Source organism: Rhopilema esculentum, chromosome 6 (assembly GCF_057945365.1).
Source record: "Rhopilema esculentum isolate cy_ngs chromosome 6, ASM5794536v1, whole genome shotgun sequence".
Lineage (NCBI taxonomy): Eukaryota > Metazoa > Cnidaria > Scyphozoa > Rhizostomeae > Rhizostomatidae > Rhopilema > Rhopilema esculentum.
This window is the reverse complement of record NC_142820.1, coordinates 4629907-4653523: the sequence shown is the minus strand read 5'-3', so window position 1 is coordinate 4653523 and position 23617 is coordinate 4629907. Positions and strand designations below refer to the sequence as shown.

General features: G+C 37.5%; 3 protein-coding genes across 8 annotated transcripts in view; 2 read left to right on the top strand and 1 right to left on the bottom strand.

Annotated features, from left to right (window-relative positions):
- Nucleotides 1-5914, bottom strand: part of LOC135686926 (enteropeptidase) — a 15539-nt gene extending 9625 nt beyond the window's left edge. The window contains exons 1-6 of one of the 4 annotated variants that reach the window (XM_065203324.2): nucleotides 5682-5914; nucleotides 3289-3423; nucleotides 2762-2956; nucleotides 2081-2434; nucleotides 946-1155; nucleotides 630-779 (exon numbers count right to left, since the gene is read on the bottom strand). In XM_065203324.2, coding sequence (XP_065059396.2) covers nucleotides 630-779; nucleotides 946-1155; nucleotides 2081-2434; nucleotides 2762-2956; nucleotides 3289-3423; nucleotides 5682-5865 — 1228 coding nt within the window. In that variant the 5' untranslated portion in view covers nucleotides 5866-5914. Of the gene's footprint in view, nucleotides 1-629; nucleotides 780-945; nucleotides 1156-2080; nucleotides 2435-2761; nucleotides 2957-3288; nucleotides 3424-3954; nucleotides 4327-5681 lie in introns of those variants that run through there. The other 3 variants (XM_065203326.2, XM_065203327.2, XM_065203325.2) reach the window with 3 other exon arrangements.
- LOC148960093 (uncharacterized) lies at nucleotides 4469-23617 on the top strand. 3 transcript variants are annotated; one of them, XM_089109081.1, is made up of 5 exons: nucleotides 4469-4608; nucleotides 19789-20014; nucleotides 20448-20507; nucleotides 21237-21482; nucleotides 22631-23617. In XM_089109081.1, exons 2-5 carry the CDS (start codon nucleotides 19826-19828, stop codon nucleotides 22997-22999), a joined length of 864 nt encoding a protein of 287 aa, XP_088965207.1. In that variant the 5' UTR covers nucleotides 4469-4608; nucleotides 19789-19825; the 3' UTR covers nucleotides 23000-23617. The 3 variants fall into 3 exon arrangements, with proteins under 3 accessions (XP_088965207.1, XP_088965206.1, XP_088965209.1); XM_089109080.1 differs by lacking the exon at nucleotides 4469-4608 and adding an exon at nucleotides 14267-15268; XM_089109083.1 differs by lacking the exon at nucleotides 4469-4608 and adding an exon at nucleotides 15276-17844.
- Nucleotides 9678-11928, top strand: LOC135686241 (GDP-Man:Man(3)GlcNAc(2)-PP-Dol alpha-1,2-mannosyltransferase). Its single transcript, XM_065202438.2, has one exon. It carries the CDS (start codon nucleotides 9796-9798, stop codon nucleotides 11284-11286), a length of 1491 nt encoding a protein of 496 aa, XP_065058510.2. The 5' UTR covers nucleotides 9678-9795; the 3' UTR covers nucleotides 11287-11928.

Here is a 23617-nt window from a genome sequence, read left to right as displayed (position 1 = left end):
GATTGGCACAAAAGTTTAGACTCAAGAAACTGAAGATAACTTCCCTAAGCTATAACGAAACTTTAATGAAATGTCAGGAACAATCAAAAACAAAAGAAATATTGACGATTTGTTGTGAGGAAAGTCCTTCAAACAAATTTCTGTTGGAGACTTTCTTAGCGTGAAAAAATTGAAAATAGAAAGGAAATGTCAAAATTAATGACGTCAAATTCAAGAACCTCTTAAGTAACAACAAGTATGCAAATTTTCACAGCGTTAAGAAATTGGAGTACTCAACTTCGACCTTTTTTCTTAGGAAAAAATGAGCTTATATCTAGCCATATACACAGATGTAGAAAAATCACATCGCTATTCACGGAATATTAGAAACCATCTTCTTTAGATTAATAGTCAGTTACTCTATAGCTTTGATAATTTTTTTCGCATATTTATAAAGGACATTGGGAAAATGACAGGCAGGATCGGAGAAAAGACACCATACATTCAAAAGGAAAGAAAAAGATGAAATCAATGGGTTTTATATAAATAACCGGCTTATCACAAATCGAAAATTTGACTTTGCAAACATGGAAAATCAAATGGTTGACATTTGAATATAGAAAAACTACTGCAGCAAGAATCACCCTGACCTGTTCGGTTTCGAAAAGTATGGTCTGTTGAAGGCCCAGAGCTGTAAGTTGGTGGTCTTCCAGAGTGTCTCGTCCAATCGAAATCATCAGAGCTATCCTGGCTCCAGTGGCATCTCTCTTTTCCAAGAGTATATTCAAAATCACATGTTTCTGAGAAAAAAATTTCCTCCAAAGTAAAGTAACAGTTAGCAGGTCTAGTGGAATAAAATGGAAATTTTATCATGTTTATGAATCTGTTTTAGGTATAAATTTAAAGAAGCAATGGCTACCATTTGATTCTGGCATAATTGATATTGGGGTAAATCGAGAGACTTACTTGTACCCGACATGCCACGTGTAGGGGTTATACAATCATAATCAATGCAATCAATGAGTTGTTCTGCTGAGCCAAGACATGGCTTTCCTCCATTAGCAGGTACCGGGCAGGCACAATCACGCTGGAACCGCTGCTTTCCGGAACTGCAAGTTGCGTTGCATTTTGTAACAGGATACCAGTAGCACCAACCACCATTTACCATCGAGTCATCTATCAAAAACATAATAACATATCACAAAAAAACTAACATTGGCAAAAATTGTTCAAGGACAGATTAAACTGAGAGGAAAATTCTGTCCATCATTCAAGTTGAAGGCAGAATTTCCACTGGCCTAGGTTATAATCTAAACGGGCTAAAAGTTATTCATCTTTGCGCTGCGTTTCCACTAACCCACTTGAAGAAGGATAAAGCTAAAAATGGGTCTCAGAGTGGATCAGGGATGGCAAGGATCTCTTTAAACTCACTTGTGGGTTAGTAGAAACGCCAAACCCGGAACCTTTTGACCCTTCTTTTGGCCCATCATAACACCAGCATTTTAAAAGGATATCTAAGGATTATTGCTTCAAAAACTGATTTATCTTGCAGCTCTATGTGATTTGGTATTTGTTAATTCTCGAAATTTAATGACCTAAAGAGGAGAAGGCTAACAAAACATTTCAAAGTGGCGATTTTAACCCAGCTGTGTTGAAACCATAAACGAAGTAAGTACGAGTTAAAGCAAAGACCAAGATACAACTTTTTGTTTGGCGCGGGGGAGGGTGCCTGATAAATAGGTGTAAGCAGTCATATTTTACAAAACAAAAGTATTTTACTTATACCAGTTAAGTTTTTTGGGGGCCAAGGCCCCCCGGCCCCCCGGTCTCTCGGTCCTTGTAAAGTAATCTGCAATTTCTCTTGATTCGTTTTAAAAACGGATACATTTTAGCTGGTTTTATCAACTCGGCATCTTTTCTACCATTCATAATCTTTTACAAACTTTCAAGAACCTATTGGTACAGAATTATTATGAAAATGAAGTGATTTTGCCCTACATTTCTCTAAAATCTGGAAATGTCCAAACATCTTTCCTAAATATATGGCAAATTATATCTTGTCAAATGGCAACTTGATTTACACAGCAACAAGTTTACTGACCTTTTTTGGTAATATGATAGCTCGCAAGAAACCCACTTGGATTTTTTGCAAAGCCATTCCTAAATGTTACAACTAGCCTGTTCTCGACCGATGTGTAATTGCTTCCTTTCTTTTGATTATCACACAGCGTCACAACAGGGGGAACATTCAAGGATCCTTTCATATGAATCCGAAGTCTTTCTTTCGTACAATCCTTTGAGCTTTCTATGTCTAGAGCATTGAGTTTCAAAATCACTTTCTCGTTGCGACTTGCAATGATTGTATAAGTGCATTCAATGTTTCTTTGGTTGTTGTTTGGATACCCAGGAGAAGCCACAGTCCCATAATCATCAACGAAAGTTTCTCTGCAGCCTGCTGATAAAAAAAATGTTGTTCTTGCTTTCTTCTTCAACATTAGAAAACAAGTTTTATGCATATATAAAGATAACATATGTCAAATTGTTTACAAAAAGTCTGTTTTAAGAAATGGACAATACAGAATATCACTTTATGATCTTCCTTTATTTCTACAGAGCAGATAAACATAGATGTAGAAAAAATACTTTTCGTAGAGAATAGCCATTTGTTAATCATTCTAAATTTACAAAAATTTGTTTTTTAAAAATATCTTACAAAAGTATAATAGTTAAAGTAAAATATCTTATAAAAGTAAAATATAAAAGTTAAAGTGAAAAGCCAAACCTCCAGGTTTCTTTGGGCAGCTTCTTCTGTGACATGGGCGGTATATTCGATCACTACCCACACACGGTGCTCCTCCAAATTTTGGAGCTGGACAGGCACAGTAGCGTACCAGTTTTTGGTAACCATAGCCACAGGATGCACTGCATTTTTCTGCCTCGTGCCAGTCACACCAACCACCTTCAAGATTTGTTCCTGCTGGGTAGAATATGTATATCGATACTGGTTATTCAGTCATGTATGTACATGGACGTACAGGTTCAGTTAAAACAGGATGTACAGGTTCAGATCAGATAGAAACAGTGTCATTTGTGGAAACAAGGACTTGAATCAAGATGAATAGCCGTGAACTAAATTATTTAGGCATAGACTTTGTGAGCAAATAATAAGGAGGGAAACCAAGTTCTGAAGATTTTGAAATAGAGCCTAGACATGATGGGTCCGATTGAAAAATGTGTTAAAATATCAGAAAGCTACAGAAAGAACAGAAAGGTACCCGAATGGAAAAAGCCTTGAATGTTGGTTGGTACCTGTGCAGTGTGTGCCGTTCCATTGAAAGCCTGATTGCGTGCAGCTGCAAGTAACGGCACTTCCATCCAATTTGCATTCAGCGCGACCGGTGGTAATTTTGCTAGCTGACGGGGTATCCTTTTCATCATCTTTATCTAGAAAACAAAATGTCCTGTTAAGCAAATAAAATATAATTAAATCTGCGAAAATCCTACAACTTAATCACGTTAATGCAAACAAATAACCTTTCTTTTCAAAATGATACCCAAAACATGTGGAAGTTAACCCCCAGGGGCGCATCAAAGAGATGACGTACTTCTGCATTTCTATTGGGCGTCCAAATGTTCCCCTTTACGTCCGCATTCCACGCGTGCAGCCCTTACCACAGAAACCCTTACATCATTGAATTGTTTATTTGCTCATTATTGGGCAGAGTTAATGGTTCATTGCTCATCTTTTCAATTTAATAACATTGCTCGGTTTCTCGCAAATATCGCACGCTATGTGCAAATTTGACTTTATTGTTCTGGCGTTCCTAGCGCAGAAAAATATTTTACAGTCTGGGATTCATTTGCAGAATACATGTATCAGATAAAAAACCATAATTAATCATTGCTCTGAGTCTCTGCTAAATATTCAATTTTATAATTAAATTTTGTATTTAAGATGCAATAAAGGGTTTTCACCTTTTGCGACAAGCGTCCAAATTGTAACTGCCAGTAAAGCAAGGAACGACAGAATGCACAATGATATAATAGCATTTCTCAGCTTATTTGAAGGAGTCTTCTGACTCTTGTTATCTTTATCAACTGTATTTGGTCTGCGTTCAGAGTTCACTGAAACGCTTCCTACCCTGTTACTTGTAAACATTGTTCTTGAATATCTTTCGAACTTTGAGCGAATAAAGAGAGGAGGCCTTATTTGACATGAAAAAAGAATGGGTTTCGAGAAACACCCACTGGCCTCTTTGTTGTTGTTATAATGCTGACTTCATTGTGTTTTGCTTTTTATAAGGCATATCATGTCGAACATCACGATCCAAGGAGAACCTTGTCCCGAAACTCAATTTGGGAAACATTGTACATTTAGTGAACTTTTCTTTGCAGACAACATAACAGTATGGTAGAAGTAAACTTGTAAAGATTCAGTCCTAAAAGCTGGTAAAGTCTCGGCTACTTATTTCATAAGATATATAATGAATCTTCAATAAAAGGAACCGTAGAAAAAGATCGAAGAAAAAAACCGTACAAATATTGGCTGGCAGGCAGTCTTCATATTCGTCACGTCTTACGCTTTTGTTAAAGTCTGGCGTAAATTCGGACATTTTCAAGTTTTGCGGGGTAAGATCAAAATCTTGAATACTAGCTAGCAAGCGAGTTAATTTTGTATGTTCTGACAAAGTAGGGAAATTCAAAACTGAAGGACCTTAGTCATTGTAATTTTGTAAAATATGTTCTGAATAAATTGAGGTTTTGATAGGTCGCTCCTTCGGTGAATTTTTGTAAACTGCACTATATTTTTAAACTGAGTTATTTGTTCTTTATTTACATTAAGTTTTCATTCTACATTTTACAAATAGATAACATATGACAAAAATACGGTATCTTATGGTTTAATTACCGTTTTTACACAAAGTTATAATTCTATAAGCAGATTTTCAGTACAGGACAGAACAGAAGCTTGAAAGGTTGAGATCTTTTTTCAGAATGTTTTTGAAAATTGAGATCTTTAAAGGGATAGCAAGGAAAGTTGAAATGATTTGGGCAACATTTACATATTGAAATATTCATTATAGAGATTTGACAAAAGTTGGTCATTTTTGTTGGTTAATGTTAACATTGTAATGCTCTCTTAACAGTTTTATGTCTCTACTGGTAGTTGTTGCAATCTAGCAACTTTTTCTAAAGGAATATACAGTATATCTTTTTAGTTATATTACTTCTCAAATTCCTGGCTTGTGACTACATAATTACGACTCATCGCTGCACAAACTGGTTAAAGTTGAACATCAAAATAAACTCTGCTGTAACGTTTAGGTTTCGCTGGGAACCCGTTCCCCACACAATAATATTCACCCTTTATCCTAGAAAATATTTGTTCATCTGGTCAATTTCTCTGCGAATATTCCACAAATTAAGCAACTGACATCTGATTACAAAAAAAAAGAAAAATACAAGATCCTTTCGAAAGCTTTTGCTACAGTTTCCGCGCACGTTTTCCAACGGAGCGTTCTTATCCGCAAATTTGACTTCATTGTTCTGGCGTTCCCAGCGCAGAAAAATACTTTACAGTCTGGGATTCATTTGCAGAATATATGTATCAGATAAGAAGTCTTAATAATTGTATTGGATCTCTGCTAAGGTTTCAATGTCACAGATAAACCTTGTAATTTAAAATGCAAAGAGGGTTTCACCTTTTGCGACAAGTGCCCAAACTGTAACCGCCAGTAGAGCAATGAACGACAAAAGACAAAATGCTAAAATAGCATTTCTCAGTACATTTGAAGAAGTCTTCTGACTCTTGTTATCACTTTCCACAGTTTGTGGTCTGCGTTCAGGGTTCACTGAAACGCTTCCTTCTTTGTAAATTGCAAACATTGTTCTTGAATATCTTTCCAACTTTGAGCAGAATAAAGAGATGAAGCCGTATTTGAAGTGAATGAAGAATACGTTTCGAGAAACACCCCCTAGGCTCTTTGTTGTATTATAATACTAATTTCATTTCATTGTGTTTTGGTTTCTATCAAGCATATCATGTCAAACATCACGATCCAAGGAAAACCTTGTCCCGGGATTAGGAAATGAAATGATTCAAATACAATTTGGGAAACATTGTAGATTTAATAAACTTTTCTTTGCAGACAACATAATAGTATGGTGGAAAGTCTCAATTCTTTCTTATAAGTTATGTGCATAAAGAAAAAGCGAAAAAACGAAATTTGTTAGATCAATAGGCCTTTAAGAGATTTGTGCCAAAATGAACACTATGGGCATTTGTTTATTTGTATATCAATTTTGATACTTTTTCAATTTTCTTATCTCCTTTTAAAGATTATTGGGGCTGGATAAGTCACGATTTAAGAATTCCACTCTTTTTCTACCACCCATCATCGTGACTCGCATGTTTATCCAAGATTTTGATGTTACGTGCAGGATTTGATGTAGCTCATTTCAATTTATTGGAATACTCTCATTTCGATATTTTCACCGTACCCTGTTGTTTATTCAACTACATTAACTAAATTGAAGTTAATGACTATATGAAAAGCTCTCTCGCGAAGTTTGACTCTGAGCCCTAAATCTGGGTATTCGTTACATGTTTGTACCTGTATTTGGCACTGAACTAGCGCATCTAGCATATTGGTTATTTATCACAGACCATTTGCGTTGAAATTTGCAAACTGTATTTGAAAGGTAATTCTAGCTTTTAGCAATTCTTTCGTAACTCTCATTTTATTTCGATTTTCTGTAGGTATCCTGAAAATTGGCTAACATTTGTAAGAATTTTCTTCAAGGTTTAGAGAAACATCGTCACGAATAAGGCCCTATCTCTTTAAAAATCATAAACAGACGATGTCAAGGGCAATTTGGCCCCCTTGCTACACCCATGAAAAGGCAACATTGGCAGTTGACCCTCTTTATCATCTCAGTTCAAATTCAATGAAAATCATCTTAAAACAGTGCAATTATTGAATCAATCTGCTAAATTACACAGTACAAATTATAATCATATAAGCTTTGGTGCTTGCATAATACTCAAAAAGCAGCAACAATACCTTATTATACTACACTTTAAGAACAGTATGTGCACTACACTTCATAACTATACGAAATTGTTTAATGAACTTTCTGCGATTTGACTTCAGACAGAGAAGAGCAGCAGAGAGGCACGATTCGTTCCGTACAAATGAACATTCTTGTCAGTACAGCGGACAAACTGCAGCACCCTGCTACTCTGCCACCAAAAAGCCCAACTCTTGAAACTACCCCATCATAGTAGTTAGACATATTATATATTATTAACCAATATAGCATTCCTGGCTGACTCAAACTGGGCCCGCTTAGCCAGGGCTGACTCCAACTGGTCCTACTTAGCCAGGGCTGACTCAAAGCGGGCTGACTCAGCCTGGGACTCACTGAACCTAGGCCCACTCAACCTAGACCTAGTCAATCTGGGCTCAATCAGCCTGAGCTCAATCAACTCAGGTTCAATCAACCTGGGCTAAAACAACCTAGGCCAACACTCAACCTATGCCCACTCAACCTAGGCCTACTTAACCCGGGCCTACTCATCCCAGTCTCACTAATCCCAGGGTCCACTCAACCCAGGCTGACTCAACCCAGGCCTTTTCAGCCCAAGCTAACTCAATCCGGGCTTACTCATCCGGGGCTGGCTCAACAACGGCCCACTTAGCTCGGTCCAATCTAAAGAAGTATCTAAATATTCAAAACAAAGTAACTCGCGACCGAACGGTCCAAACAACATGATAAACTAATTTAAAGATGTGATTTCAATTCTGGAGTCCATTTTTGAGAAAGATCCATAGATAGCGAGATACAAAATCAATGACGTCAACCCGGAACGGAGAATTCACACACCGAAAATTTCAGCTCGAGCCTCGAAGTGTTGAAGTGAAAGCGATGAATTGTGGGACTCTTCTATTGTGTTTTTGACAATCATGATCATAAAGCGTGACCTGATGTCCACCAATGTCGAAAACACATTGAATATCTTCTCAGCCCTCGCTGGACGGCATCGCGAAATTTCCTCCACTGATCTAAAAAACCAGTTGCGTTAGTGGTTGAGTTAGCCCGGGCTGAAAAGGCCTTGGTTAAGTCAGCCTGGGTTGAGTGTGCCCTGGGATAGGTGGGCCTGGGATGAGTAGGCCCGGGTTGAGTCTGCCTGGGTTGAGTGGGCATAGGTTGAGTTGGCCTAGGTTGTTTTAGCCCGGGTTGATTGAGCCTGGGTTGATTGAGCTCAAGCTGATTGTGACCAGATTGATTGGGTCTACGTTCAGTGGGCCTAGGTTCTTGGCCTAAGAATTTAATTATTAATGCACAATTTAAGGCGCAGCACTGTGTATGCGCCGTTTTATCAAATGGCAGCCCAAAGCTTTAGGCGCGAGAGGTCTCAAAATGGAGAGACTCGATCAGCTTCCTAAGAGAACATAGGTTGTTCGATCCAGTCTTTTTTTACATCAGTGTTCAACACTGCTCCAAAAAACTGTTTTTCTCTTTTTCTGATTGAATGCATTCGTTGAGGTGACGGAACAGATACGCTGTTTTGTTTTGAAGAAGAAATATTTCAAAATCAATGTTCAATCAATCTAATTTTGCTTTGCATTAATCTTGTGAAGCCCATCATACGCAAGGAGCATATTTATTGTTTACATTTACAGGGCCCGCGATACGAATTTGAAAGTGGGGGGCCTAGGCTAGAAAAAGTAGGGGGCCAAGACTTTTTACCCCTTTTACTGTAGCTCTAAAACTACTTTCTTCGCAAATAAGTAAGGGGGCCATGGCTACCCGAGCCCCCCTGTGGCGCGGGCCCTGGTTTAACTGCGATCCACTGTCATTTTCTGTCTTAAAAAGAATGCCAATCTATTTTTAAAAACCCCGAAAATGAAGCTGCCTTTCGAAACAGAGGTTCCGGAGCGAAACTGTATCGGATTCATGCGTTCACACGAGCTCAAAAGCGATCCGATATGATTCCATTGCACATTCACAGCGCAATGGTTTGACTCCTCAAAAACGTTACGGAGCGTATCAGATTCAAGCGTCATCGTGTGAACAGAAGGCCTATCCTATCCGATATGAAAAGCGATCTGATATGAAATGAATCCGGTATCGTGTCGTGTGAACAGCAAAACAAGCGATGAAACAGCTGTATCCCGGAAATCAATCTTTTGTCTCCATTTGCCTTCAATTATTCAATAACGCCGTTAAAATGATAAGTATGAATCAAATTATTCATTCGAAATATTCATATTTTTCACCCTACCGATAACTTAGCTTTGGCAAAGAGTAGACGATCCATTGATCAAGCATATGTATCATAAGCCTAAATGATTGAATTTTTACCATTAAAAATGCTTTATAATAGTAGAGATATATTTATCAGTCACTTATCAGGCACCGCGAAGCGTTGAGAAAAGTGGGGGGTCTAAAAAAAGTGGGGGGGGGCTAAAACCGTATAAAAAGAACCTTTACTGTCAGTTTATTACTTGATATTTGGCATTTCTTGTAAAAAGTGGGGAAGGGGCTAAAGCCCCCCAAGCCCTCCCTGTTTTGGTGTCATAAGCCGTCGGGGGCTATCGTGCGGTACGTTGCAATGTGAACTTATTTGCACCACGTCAATTACTTTCTTAGTCATTTACTTCCGCATAGACCTTATCATAACGAGGCTTTGTTACGTTTCACTTCACATTTTGATGGCTGAACAGGAGGGAAACTCGGCCTAATAAGCCACTATACCATTGGCACTGTGGAAATGCTTTAGCTGCAAAGCCCATTTCTAGATTAAATGCCATGGATCTCCCTCTTGATAACAAAGAAGATATTATGGATAAATTTCCGATAAGCTTTCTTTACAATATTTTATTATGTGGTTTAATCCTGGTGGTAATAATGCTTCCATTGCTGCTGTTGCTGAGAATGAGGTTGAGGCGGCGAACACGGGAACTTTATCCCTCGATGTGGACCTGCTCGTCAACAGTAGGACCTCCAGTTGTGGTTGCGTTCTTCCATCCCTACTGTAATGCTGGAGGTGGTGGAGAGAGGGTTCTTTGGTGCAGTATCCGAGCATTGCAGCGCCGATACCTTTTCGTCCATTGTGTGGTATACACAGGCGACTGTGGATATACCCCTGAAGCAATATTAGAAAGAGCCAAGGAGAGGTTCAATATTGATTTGCATAAACCAGTCCATTTTGTTTTCTTGAAGAAACGACGGTGGGTCGAGGCTGAGATGTGGCCATACTTCACATTGCTGGGTCAAAGTTTAGGGTCAATGTTGCTGGGACTTGAAGCTTTGCTAAAGTTTGCACCTGATGTATACATAGACACAATGGGATATGCATTCACTTTTCCAATTTTTAAGTTTTTAGGAGGCTGCAATGTTGGCTGTTATGTTCACTATCCGACGATTAGTACAGACATGCTGACAAAGGTGAAACGCCGTGAAGCAGCTTTCAATAATGCCAGTATTATTTCAAAAAGCATTGTCCTTACCCAAGCAAAGTTGTTGTACTATAAGATGTTTGCACTGTTATATGGCATTGTGGGTAGCTGTTCATCAATAACAATGGTGAACTCCTCTTGGACATACAATCACATCCTTCAAATATGGAAAAAGCCAGCTTGTATGGCAACTGTCTACCCACCTTGTGATACTGCAGAGCTGGCAGTACTGAATAATGTGTCTGAAGATCAAGAAATTAAAGTTGTTATATCTATTGGTCAATTCAGACCAGAGAAAAACCACCAGCTTCAAATTAAATCATTTTCAAAGTTTTTAAAAAGTCAAAAATCTAAATGTAGAAGTCTTTACCGCCTTTTGCTTGTTGGAAGCTGCAGAAACACAGATGATGAAAAAAGGGTTGATGACCTGAAAAATTTATGCGAAGAACTGCAGATATCAGAGTATGTTGACTTTCACCTAAATATCCCCTTTCCTGCACTAAAGCAACTCTTATCACAGGCTTCAATTGGTATTCACACAATGTGGAATGAGCATTTTGGCATTGGAGTTGTAGAATTCATGGCTGCTGGAGTGATTGCCTTGGCTCATGATTCAGGGGGTCCAAAGCTAGATATCGTAACAAAATGGAATGAGGAGAAGACTGGATTCCTTGCATCTGATGTGACTGGTTATTCAGCATCAATTTCTGAAATCTTCCAGAAAGATAGAGAGGAACGTGAAGAAATCAGGCAAAATGCAAAGGAATCAGTTCAACACAGATTTTCAGAAAAGATTTTTGAAGATGAATTCTTAAAGTGCACAGAACACCTTTTAAGATGATTTAAAACAGCTTATATTATCAGCTCTGATTTGAATTTCGTAAAAAATTTACACCAGCCTTATTTCAAACTTGAAGAAAGGAATATTCGATACTCATGCTTATTCTGTTCTTCATGAGCCTAGAATTTAAGTATTTGAAAGCAGTGATCTTTGAATTAGAACAATGGCACTAGCAGTTTAAATGGAATTAAAAAGGTGTTTTTTGGGATAATAAGTTGGACTAGCATTGTTATAACCTCTCACAGTTTTATCCTTGCAATTGTTATGAGCTGCTTTTTTTGTCAAGCAGTCTAGTAAACTGCCTTTGAATTTGGAATCCAGACACAAGAATTTTACATGAAATAAACTACCAAGTAAGTGTCAACAGGTCAATAAAAGATTTTATTAACATCCAGTTGTTCTCATGGTGACTTGTCCCCATGATATAATTTACTAAATGCCTGGATTGAAAAGAATTGACACATATTGCCAGACTTGGATGGTTCATTGCATTTAACTACTTCTGGTTGGATATGAAAGTGACTGGAAAGCTTTAAAACAAGAACTGAGAATCTGGAGACTTGAATTTTTCCCATTGTAACTTTTCATCAATTTCCTTTTTGTAAATGTCATGTGTTTAGAATATGGCTGGCTACCTTTAAATTTTTGCCCTTTTTATTTCCTGTCATCAGAATGGAGGGTAGCAAGCAAGAATGCATAGTGAGAAGAAAAGCAGTTTGTAGTAGCTTTAAAGCTGCACGTAATGCCAGTTTTGAAAGTTTTTTGTCTCCATTTAATAAATTTGATGCTGGATGGTCATTCATTAGAAACCAACTCAACCATAAAACACAAAATTCTCATACTCTTATGAAATTTGGTCTTCAGGTTAAGTCCATTAAAATAGCAATGTTTTCCCATTTTTATGTGCATGTCTCTATGCTTTGCAAAATTATGGGCATCAAAAGTTTTAAGGGTAATGCAATCAATAGGCCATCCCCCAACATAAAATACAATTAGCCCTCTACCTTCATCACGTGGGGACAAGGAAGGGCTTATTTAAATGGAATTTTATTTTCCCATTGAAAATAGGATTTTCTAAGAAAAAATTACACAAGTGCTACAAAGTTTAAATGCTTTATTTTGCCATGTTCAATTTAACTTCAATAATACGCATAAAATGTCTTGTTATTTTAAAGTTACAGAACCATCATTGGGTTTTTCTGGGTGAGTCACACCCCCCCCCCCCCCACACACACATTCATCCCCATAGCAACGGTCCTGGGTTCCTTATAATGTGGTTCCTAAGAACGCATAGCCATAGAGCACATTATTCCGTTACGTCATAGATTGGGTACAGGGGTACCGTCCTAAAAAGTTAGCTATGGGCTGTGCTGTAAGCAACTTAGAAGCCACACCTGAGACGACGCCCACAATCACGCCATATGTATTTGCATTTGCGTTAGGATTTTCTATTGTGTAACCTCCAAACAATTCACCGGTTCAAAAAGATGAATAGGAATTTGCCCATTTATCAACACAAAATCTCCAGCATGATAAAGGTTGCTATTTGCCAACAAATAATACGTCCAACCTAACATGAGTTCGCTGGAGAGAAGACCCCAAAATCTCTCTTTTAGCAAAAATTTTAGCAAGGGTGTTGAAAGCCCGAACCCCCTCCGGGATAGTCATGTGTGCAGTAGCGTAGCGAGGGGGGCAAGGGGGTGGAAAGGGGTGGATTAAGCGTGGGGGGGGGTGTAGCGGGGTATGACACCCCCAGTTTTTCTGTGTTATTCGGTAAATTTTGCCAACGTTTTAAACACTGCAAGCAAACGACTGTAAGAAATATTCTGAAATGTATTTTAAACCTATATAAAGGACGTGGTCGCAAAAATTTTCTGCTTGCTTCGGTCCCTGGGGACCCTATTCTATACCTCTGCAGAAAATTTTTACAATTTTCCCCCGTTTTAGGGTTTATATAGAAAAGCCAGTCACGTTCTTTAGACATTCCTGATAAAACAATAAAACTAAAATGCTAAAGCGCTTCAATCTTTAAAAAAACTGGATTCTGAAATGCTGGTCGGGGATTTTGCAGATTTGCTCCAAAGAGAACGGATTTAGTTGAAACTTTTTAATACTGTTTATTATTTTTAGATATCAGCTCACAACTTTGGAAAATCAGTTTTTAGAGCCACAAAAGCTACACATGACGGTTATTGTGTTTGATTAGCCAACCATTGCCATGTAAAATGTTGATCAAATGCAATTTTATCAAAGTTAATTTCACGAGGGTTGTTGTAAAATTTAATTTTCTGGGGTTTTATCTTTATCCGTATTTTTACCCTATTTGGGTGTAAATTATCATGCTTTCATTCTTGTAGTACGTCCTTACGTGCTGTTTTCGACGCATTTGGGAAATAGGGTAGTAGGAAAGGAGTTCTTTATTTTGTGTTTCTACACGGAGTTGTTGGTCCCTTGGCTCTGGCGAGGGTATTTTAGCGTTTGGGTGGGGCTTATCATGCTTGTTGGTAGGCGCTTTCAACGCTGTTCTCTTTTCCCGTACCCTCCCTCCCCTTTTGGTATCTAGCAAAGGGTGTTTTCTTTTTCAAATCCTTTTTAATTCTTTCGTTCTCTTAGGGGTTGGGGCTTATCTACATAACAGTATTTTTTAAAAAGGTCCTGTTGCTTTTTTAGTTAAGAGTGGATCCGGCATTTTATTCTGTCATATTTTGTTTTTCCCTCTCATACCCTATGTAAGGTAGGACTAGTGCATCGGCTCCCTGTTTAGGAAAAGTGAACTTTTCTTGTCCATTCCCTCCCCAGAACTTAAAACTGCTTGCACTTGAGTTAATCAAGCTATATCTAAAGTTTAGGGTTTTTCTTTAGGTTAGGTGGAGCAACTTGTGCCGATGCACCAACGGCAACGTTGCTCCCCGTGATGAGGGAATGTAGCCTCAATGCTCAGGGGGGGGGGGCACTCTGCACATAGACATACGGGGGGGGGGGCAAGTGCAAGAAATTTAAAGGCCACCCAAAAATATCAGCTCATTTTCAATAAGACCCAAAAATATCAGTTTTACTTATATCTTGTACCCAAAAATGTCACAAATTGGAATTTTGGGTTAGATAATATGACATAGCTGTAATTTATAAGATCTGCAATTCAAAAAAGCCGTAAATAGTTGCAGTTGCCATTACCACACATGGAGCAAATGTTCAATTTGGATATTCACGACAATTGAAACTATCTCTAGCATATTTCGTGCCATATAAAGTTTACAGTGAGTACAAAAAGTTGCATTAAAATTTCCAAAGAGTATGGTAACATGACTCCCGACGTGACTTGAAGTGGGTAAAATAAACCTCAGCGAATTAGATCCATGAACAATACATTTGATTCGGATGTGGAAATCTCACGAATACCCAAAAATATCAGTGTTTCTAAATTTGATACCTAGAAATATCAGAATTGTATCTACTATTTTCGCAGGACCCAAAAATATCATTTCTGACAAATATTTAACCCAAAAATATCACTTGGCAAACATTTGACCCAAAAATGTCGGACCCGTATGTCTGTGTGCCAAGTGCCCCCCTGGGCCTCAATGTCTGATTTGATGAGGGATGCGGCAATATTATTTCTGAGGGAGCTATTTTCATCAACTTGAAAGAATTCCTCTGTTGATTCTTATTTTCCCGGGGGTAAACCCCTGGACCCCTGCTGTTGGATACCTCTTTGAACCTCCAATCTTCCAACCCTGGCTACGCACGCCTACGACACTCCCTATTTTTTACACGGAATTGCAATCATTGCAGAAATGATGTACGTTTCAAAACGACGTGCGTATGTGGTGCTCTACTGCTCTTGTGTCCGAAGTAACAAACAACAACAATCAGACAATAGGGCGACTTGACTAAGCGCGGACGTGACACACATCGGCTTCTACTTGAAATTGAAAATTAGCACAAATAATTTCTCCTCTCGAAACAAGGAAGAAACGTTCTTGTGAGTATATCTTGACTGCCAATATAGATTTCCTTTACTTATCCTCTCAGGGTAAAATAATCGTCGATGTATATTAGGCCCACGCAAAAGCAGTTTCAACACACTCGGCACTCCTGCATTTTCAGCCATCTTGGGTTGGAGTTTCGCAGTCAAATTTTTTTTTCGAAATACTACAAATTATTTAAAAAGTAGTAAGCCAGTGGGTTTTTCGACAGCTGTGACAAGGACCACCAGTTCAAAGGTCATGGAACCATGCTACACACCTGAGGTCATAAGAACAATTTTATAAGAACACGACCCTCAAAATTGGTCAAAATGTAAAGAACAAACTAAGAGCAGGCTAAGGCTGAGCTATTGTAAAAATCAATCATGGAACAATGTTCTATCTCAAAAATGATAATTTTTAGTCATGTGTTGGTGCTTTTTGGTGAATATTGAAACTTGTCTGAAAATGAAGGTTGTCTCGCTTTCCTTGTGGCAAATGAGGCATGAACACCACCCTAGAGCGAGAAAGCTAGAAATCACACTGCTTACAACCGATTAATTTAAGAACAAATTAAGGACAATCCAGCCTCAGATTTCCTAAAAAATTAAGAACAGTCAGCCTGAACTAAAATTTATTGGTTAACTTGAAAAAAAGGATGTATTACTAACTAGGTTAAGTTAACAACTCTAAAACTACATTTCTAATATTGGGTATTTGAAAATATAGTCATTTATCTTGAACAGCAACTGTAAACAATTTCTGCTCAATTTCTGTACTCGAAGGTCTCACCATAAATAAATATTTAAAAAAAGGGTTAGGCTACCAGAATCCCCGTCTAGAATTGAATCTAGGATCATCAAAATCTAGGATTGATGGCTTGGTATTTCCATTTGAATTTTTTTTGTTAAACAATTAAAGGATTAATACCTTGTCACATTGATGTCTATGGTGGCTTGTGGATAAATTTTTTTGAGGTTGACTTGATATGTTATATTTGAAATTTGAAGCCATAAACATGAAAGGCCGAGAATGATAAAAAAATTTTCCTTCTTTTTACAAAAAAACTACCTCCAGTCAACGAGGCTATCATGATTTAATTGAAGCAGCAAGAAGCATTTATCTGTAATTTCTCAACAAATGGAACTTGTTTTTTCAACTAGCCCAAAAGAATGAAGAGTCATGCTGAATTGACAAATGAGAGGGCAGTTTTCATTTGAATATTAAAGCCATATGAAGCACTGGTGCATTTTCCTTTTGTATGGGGCTCCCCTAAAAGCTCTAGAGGTTGTTTTTGATAACCAATTTTTGCTAGGGTTCAAGAGAAATGTGAGCAGTGGGATGATTAACCAATTACAAATTGGGTAAATTATGAAACTCAAAGCCACAAATAAAAAAGAACAGTACTGAAATAGTAATTGGGTTTATTATTATTTAAGTATTTAAGTCTAAAACGTATTTTGATGATCTTTGGTGTGGCTGAGCCTGGGCCAGAGCCACCCAATACCAGCCAAGTCCATCCAAAACAAACCAAAACCAGCTAAAAAAGGACCCAAAACGATCCAAACTATATATAGTAAAACCCAAAACTACTGTTTAGCAATTCCAAATGGTTTCCAAAATGGACCGAATTGACTTGGTCCTGATAACTGGTGAGTCTGGCAATTTTGTCATTTTGCTGAAGATGATTTTAAATTTTATTACATAAAGGGGAAAAATAAAGGGGGAAATGTTTTTGTTATTTTCTTTAGGGCTGTTGACTTAGCTCTCCGAGCTCACACACATGCATTTGTTTATGATTTATTCATTATTAAAATCTATTCTATATATTCTGCTTAATATTTACACTTTTCAACATCAATCCATAAGGAATTAATCAGGCCTGGCCGGTTGTATTTTTGTAGGTAAGCTGTGAATAGCTCCCCTCATTTCCTGTGGCAAGCTAAATCAGTAACACATAGAATGTATTTTAAACGCAATCAACAGATCCCTGTTAAGCGCTTTTAGTATCTGTTGATTTCTTTTAAATAGTCTTGAAGTCAAGGAGTATGCTGTTTTACTTTGTTCAATTTATATATGCTTTAATCATGGTTTAGACATGGTTTAGACTCCAAGGATTTAAAAGAATATAAATTTTCAGTTTTGTGTAAATCTTGCACAACACCAAAATAACAGTATTCTTACCAAGCATTTTGTTGTTGTAAAAAATTAAAAATGTCTTTGAAAAAAGCAAACATTTTGAGTCATACTGAAGCTTTTCGTCAAAAACTCTTCAGAGTATCAAACTTCAGATGATTGATCAAAAGATCTACGCTAGGAAATGTATATACCCAGTAGCCAGGAGTGGATAGTAATAGGCCAATCAGAAACACAAGCACATGACTACATGAGTATGCCCAATAAGTGCAGCTTGCCTATGGAAAACGTTACCAGTGGATCCTAAGGTGAAAAATAACTCCTTCTATTTAGAAAATACTGGCTTTTCGATGTTTAGGTGATAGATTCCAAAACTGGTAGATGGAACGACAACCGGGCTCTACCAGCAATCTGAAACGAGTCACCATGACAGTTATTGTGCAATATGACTTTTCCAGTAAGTGTTGCTCGATTGTGGAATTGCTTGTTTCAGTTGTCATTTTTGATCTGCAAGATCAAGTAAGCTATTCTTTTTGAGGGAAAGTTTTGTTTCTTGCCTTGGTGTTTATTCTATCCCCCAATCCACAATTCTTACCAGTTTCTTCGACTTTCCTACCAATAATATGCCTGTTTTCATAAGATTGGAAGGTTTTATACTCTGCAAACATACCTTTCGCTTCACTATCCTTTTCCAAATAGATTGAAGTTCGTGATTATCATAACAAAAACCGCCCAACAGCCAAAAAATACTTGCAAAAATAGCAATAACGGGAGAAGAGCTTTTACACAAATAGACCTAATAGCGCCAGGGGCGGACCGGCTCCAAATTTAGGGCCCAGGCAAATCCATCGAGAAAGGGGCCCCGAAATTCAAATTGAGTTTACGGGTATCATTGAAGTCTTTTGTGGCAACATTTGAAAGACTGGATTAAAAGGCTATTGGAATATCATACATCGGACAAACTAGCAGACGACTTAAAGACAGATTTAACGAACACCGACGAGACATTATCAACAAAAAAGAAGACAAGTCTGGAGTTGCAGAACATGTCTGCAGCCCAGCACACACCATCAACGACCTTGCCATCACACCAATACTTAAACTTAATGACAAACGAGAGAGTGTTCGTCGAGCTAAGGAGCATTATCTCATTGGCCTGGCCAACACCCTCACCCCCAACGGCATGAACAGAACCACCGACCATTACCTTAACAAAACAACTAATCAGTTATCACGCCGTCCTCACAACCCACACCATATTTTCCCTACCATTATAATCATCATCACCACTATTACTATCATCAACAATCCATTATTCTCAGTTTCATCACAATTATTATTATTGTTATTCTTTTTTTTATATTCATATTCACAGTCATCATTATCATCCCATTGTATCAATCTCCACAGGACCACCCACATCCCCTTACATCACCCACCACCCTTCCCTCCCCCATTCCATCATCCCATTTTTTCTCCACTGTGCTGCATTCACATCATTCAACATCCACCAATCCGGCATCACCATCTCACATTTTAAATTCATTCACTCGTTCGTTTCATTTACTCTGATGAAGCCCTGTATGCCGAGGCGAAATATCAGTATATTCCTTAAATTTGATTTGCTTTGTTCCTTGTCGTCGTATTGCTTTGTTCCTTGATATCTTTCGTAACATCACTCATTGCAAAATTCACAGAATCCGGCGGACAGCCTATCCTGCGGTTCTTCCTTCTTACACATTATTGGCATATTGCTATTAGTTCTCATTAGTTACCACCATATAGCTTAAAAAACTCCAGATTCAACACAGTGGAGCCACATTAAAAAAATATATGGATTCAATAACGTATCATACAGACGCAGCGAAATATGGAGCTCAGTTCCAAACGAAATAAAATGCTCAACAACTTTATGATTATTCAAGAAAAAGTCTTGGAATTATCATCGTTAAATTGTACTTGTGATCTTTGCAAGAAATACGTATGCAACATTTGTTATACTTAATTTACATTATATCTAGCATTGGTAATTTAAATTAGTTGGTTTTAATTAGCTAGAGTATAGCTAGAGATTGTACCAAATTTGAATAAATAAAGGCATTAGCATAAAAGATGAACACTGGGGTTCTACAATCCTTTATTTAGGTCAGCGTCGTTTTCGCTGTATTGCCTGGGGTTTTATTCTGACTTAGGATAGGAGGAAAGAGAAAACCATGTCATGCAAATGACTTTTCAGTGGGAGAAGAATGAAGCAAGTCTAGGTGTAATAGCAAGAGAAGATGTATTTTGACTTAATGATATATTGAATAGGATCTATCAATTAGCAACAATCAGAAAAAAACTGAGAAAGGTTTTTACAAATGTGACAATTAGTGATTCAGCCAATTTTCTTTTACAACAGGCTCAACAAATTTTGCATTTAGGAAAGCCCATTAGACATGCTGTCAACAAGGCAGGAATGGCAAATTTCAGGATTGGATACTACTAAGAAAAGGCGTATTGCTTTAATAGCTGCACAGCTCATAGGTGGGATTGTCATTGCTATTGCTGGTGGTGTATGCATTGGAGAAGCAGCAAGTAGCTTTGCAGCGCCATATGGAGTTGGATCAGTGTTTGCTGGATTTATTGTAAGATATGATATTTTCAAGTAAGCTTTTCTACAAAAGAGCCAGAAACCTCTAAACCTTAACAAGTAGGGCTATACTTGACCTATTATGTAAACTGAGTTGCTATTAGCCAAAGTTATTCAATAGCTCTTAACATAAAAAAGGTTTTTAAAATATTTGATACATTATATAAATATTTTATATATAGCCTAAAAAATGCACTTGCAGTTGGAATCATCTTGTTTCTATTCACCAAAATCATATATGTATATAAATGTATATATACCGTATTTCATCTTAAAAGCACCCATCCTTGAAAAGCTCCCCTTGAAAAAGCGCCATCCTGAAACCTTTTAAAATTTGAAAAGTGACAGCATGAACAGTCAATTTTATCAAGGGGTTAGAATTGTAATGCTCTCATGAATACCGCTAATAGCCAGACCTTCTACTCCAGACAACGTTTGTTTGCTGCATTGGTTTAAATACACTTCGAAGTTATGACAATAAAAAATGGGTGAGTACACTTTTTCGACACTTTTACATTCAAAGTTACATAGTGCCAAGAAATAGTGTGTTGATTGCTATTGCATAAATACCTGATTGAAACGTTGATACTGCTTGAAGCTGCTTTCAAAATGATTTGCATCATTCATAAATGTCATTTATGAAATTTCTAGCTTAGGAAAATAACTAGTTTTAGTGCCTTGTGCTACTTTTGCAAATAGGCAAGTAGCAGATTGAAAGTTTAACCCACAGACTTTTTCTCCTGTCGACTTTGGATGTACCATACCTTTTTGAAAAGTACTCTATGTTTGATGCAAAAAAACTTATTTGTCAGACTCTTCCACAGTTTTTAATGACATTGGTTTCCCCAAATCCTAAGGGTAACATCTCTCCCAGTGTACAAGACTCCAAAAACGCATTGTGTTCTCACCAGCAGAGTACCAACGTGGTGGCGTCACTCGATACCGCATATTCTGAAAGAGGGTAACGAAGTACATCTAAAAGTGCTAAATCAAGTAAAACAAGGGTGGTACAGTAGTAATTTTATAGGAAAACCTAGTTATTTCACTTGCTACATCTCAGCAAATTGCAAAAGGGTTAAACTGTTTTTGCCATTAATAGGTAGCCTATTTCATGGTGTTTTTGTGGCTACGTTGGTCAAAGGGCTAAACCTCTGTAAATAGATTTCTGATGACCTCACTTTGTGGTACTGAATTGTAATAACTTGGCATTTTATTAGCTTATAGCTCATTCCATTGGATGCATTGTTGCTTTGATTGTGCAGTTCATTGGGCTTGGTCTTGCCATCAAAGAGACTACCAGAAAGAGAGAGAACTGTAGGTGGCAGCTGTTTTCTTTGGATTGTAAAGAGTACAACACCGCCCCTGCCATTGCTTTATGCATCCTTCTACCCATAGTCATCTGTATTACAATCTTTACATTGATCGTGCAGAGTATGGATGCCAAGAAAGAATCCCAGTTGCAAGTGAGTTCATCTTATTCGAATGCTAACATCTCTACTGTACCACAAAATTTTGTTTCTCCATTAGCTGCAATGTTGATTCTCATCCCAGTGGCGTAACGGAGTCATCGGGCCCTCAGGAAAAAACAGACGATCCGATGCAACGCTGCAGCGCATCTCTAATACAAAACCTAAATGTTTAAATGAGGATTTTTTGTTATCAAGGATATTTTTCTAACTAGAATTGATTGAAATGTCAGGTGACGAAATTCAAAAGTTTTTGAAAATGAAGTGATCTGGAACAAAGTTTGAAAAACATGGATATATGTGTCCTAAACTGCTTTACGCCGTTGCTGTTGAAATATGAGAGTATCCCCGGAATGGGTAGCTATTTTAGTCCAATCGAAGCATTAACCTCATTGCTGTGGTGCTTTGGATGAGTGCTTTCCGTGCTGCTTTTTTTAACATTTACCTATCATATAGCCTCAAAAATACAAAATGTTAACCGCTAAAAGGTTATCTACCTAATGATTTTATTCTGTAAAGTAAAGTCATAGTTGATCAGTGTATAAAAAACCTTTTGTAGATAGCTTTTTTGGTGTGGATGTTGAGCTTTGGTAGTTTATAAAACTGCTATGCACATTTATAATTTGTATGTATTGAGGTTCATCGTAAAGATAATTCAATTTTGATAGTCGTTGAAATTGTTTATTCTAAAGGCTCATCAAAATTTTCTTCCGTTACAATTTTTATGTTATCAATAATGCTGATACTGTTGCTGTATTGCTCTTTTCAAACGAATGCCTCAATGTGTGACGTAATTTTGTATTTGCCTGCTGTTAGTACCCAGATGCTGAAATAGTGTAACACGATGCATTTTATTTGAAACCCGTCGAGTGAAAACTCAAAGAAGATAGGATTTCGAGAAAGGCTTGTGCTAATACAGATTATTTTTTTTATAAAATTAGGCATAATTTGAGTGTAGAGATAGAAGCTTGAGCACTTATGTTATTTGACTAATAATTGAATTGGTAGAAGTGTTCATTTGATTAGGAAGAATACGAAACGCATCAATATATCATGTTGGAACAAGCACGGAATAGGCAGGTCTCTTGTTTTAAGGATGTTTATCTGTTTATTTGGTGCTAAAATTGCCGCCTATACCCTTTTAGGCTTCTAGAGCTACGCATGTACAATACCCTTCTGGAGCAGGAGCAGCAACGGCATCACCGTACCCCACAACCTATCAAACTGGCAATTATCAACAGTCTTATCCGCAACCAGGGCAACCAGCAATGACTACTGGGTATCAGCAAACCGACACCTATCAACAGCCTCCATACTCACAACCAGGGCAACCGGCAATGGCAACTGGGTATCAACCGACTGCACCACCATACTCGCAAGATTCAACATATCCACAAGGCGCCCCTGCTAATGCTTTCTCCTCCACACAGCCAACTATGCCGCCAGTTATAGATCCAAACGTCCCTCCACCTCCAACTTATAATGAAACTTTTGGCTATGATAAAAAGCAGTGAAAAGGAAAATCAGTATGAATTTTTAGCGGTCGTGCATGGTATTTGATAGCCATATTACGCAAAAGCATTATAGTAGCCTTTACCTTCGGGGAAACCAAGCCAAAAATCTCCGATAATCTTATTTGCTTATTCACATTCATCGCTTAGTATTAAAATTCATTTTACATTCATACCGCACTAATACCCCTGGCTTCTTTTTAGATCTCTATTACATGTACTATTGGATAAGAACGAAGTATGTTTGTTATCAAAATGGTATATTTATATACTATTGGTATCAATGCATTTATCAGATACTCTTCGTTATGTTGCAACCCTAGAAGTTTATAAAGTATACAATTTCGCTGCGTAAAGAATGTTTTGGTAGTGAATTAAAAGTAAAAAGAAATAAATTTAGGGTTTAAATGTAAATATTGTTTTAATCAGGGTTTAAATGTTTTTAATTTTTTTAAGATATTCATCATAGAATTGCACTCCTCACCCGTATTATATCTTTTCTAAACTTTTTCTATAAATTAGCTGTGCTTTACTGAATTCAACATTTGCGTAATCTTATTATCGCATTTTAACGACAATGTTTTTTGCGGGTATTTATTGACAAAGTTTCAATTTTATTTA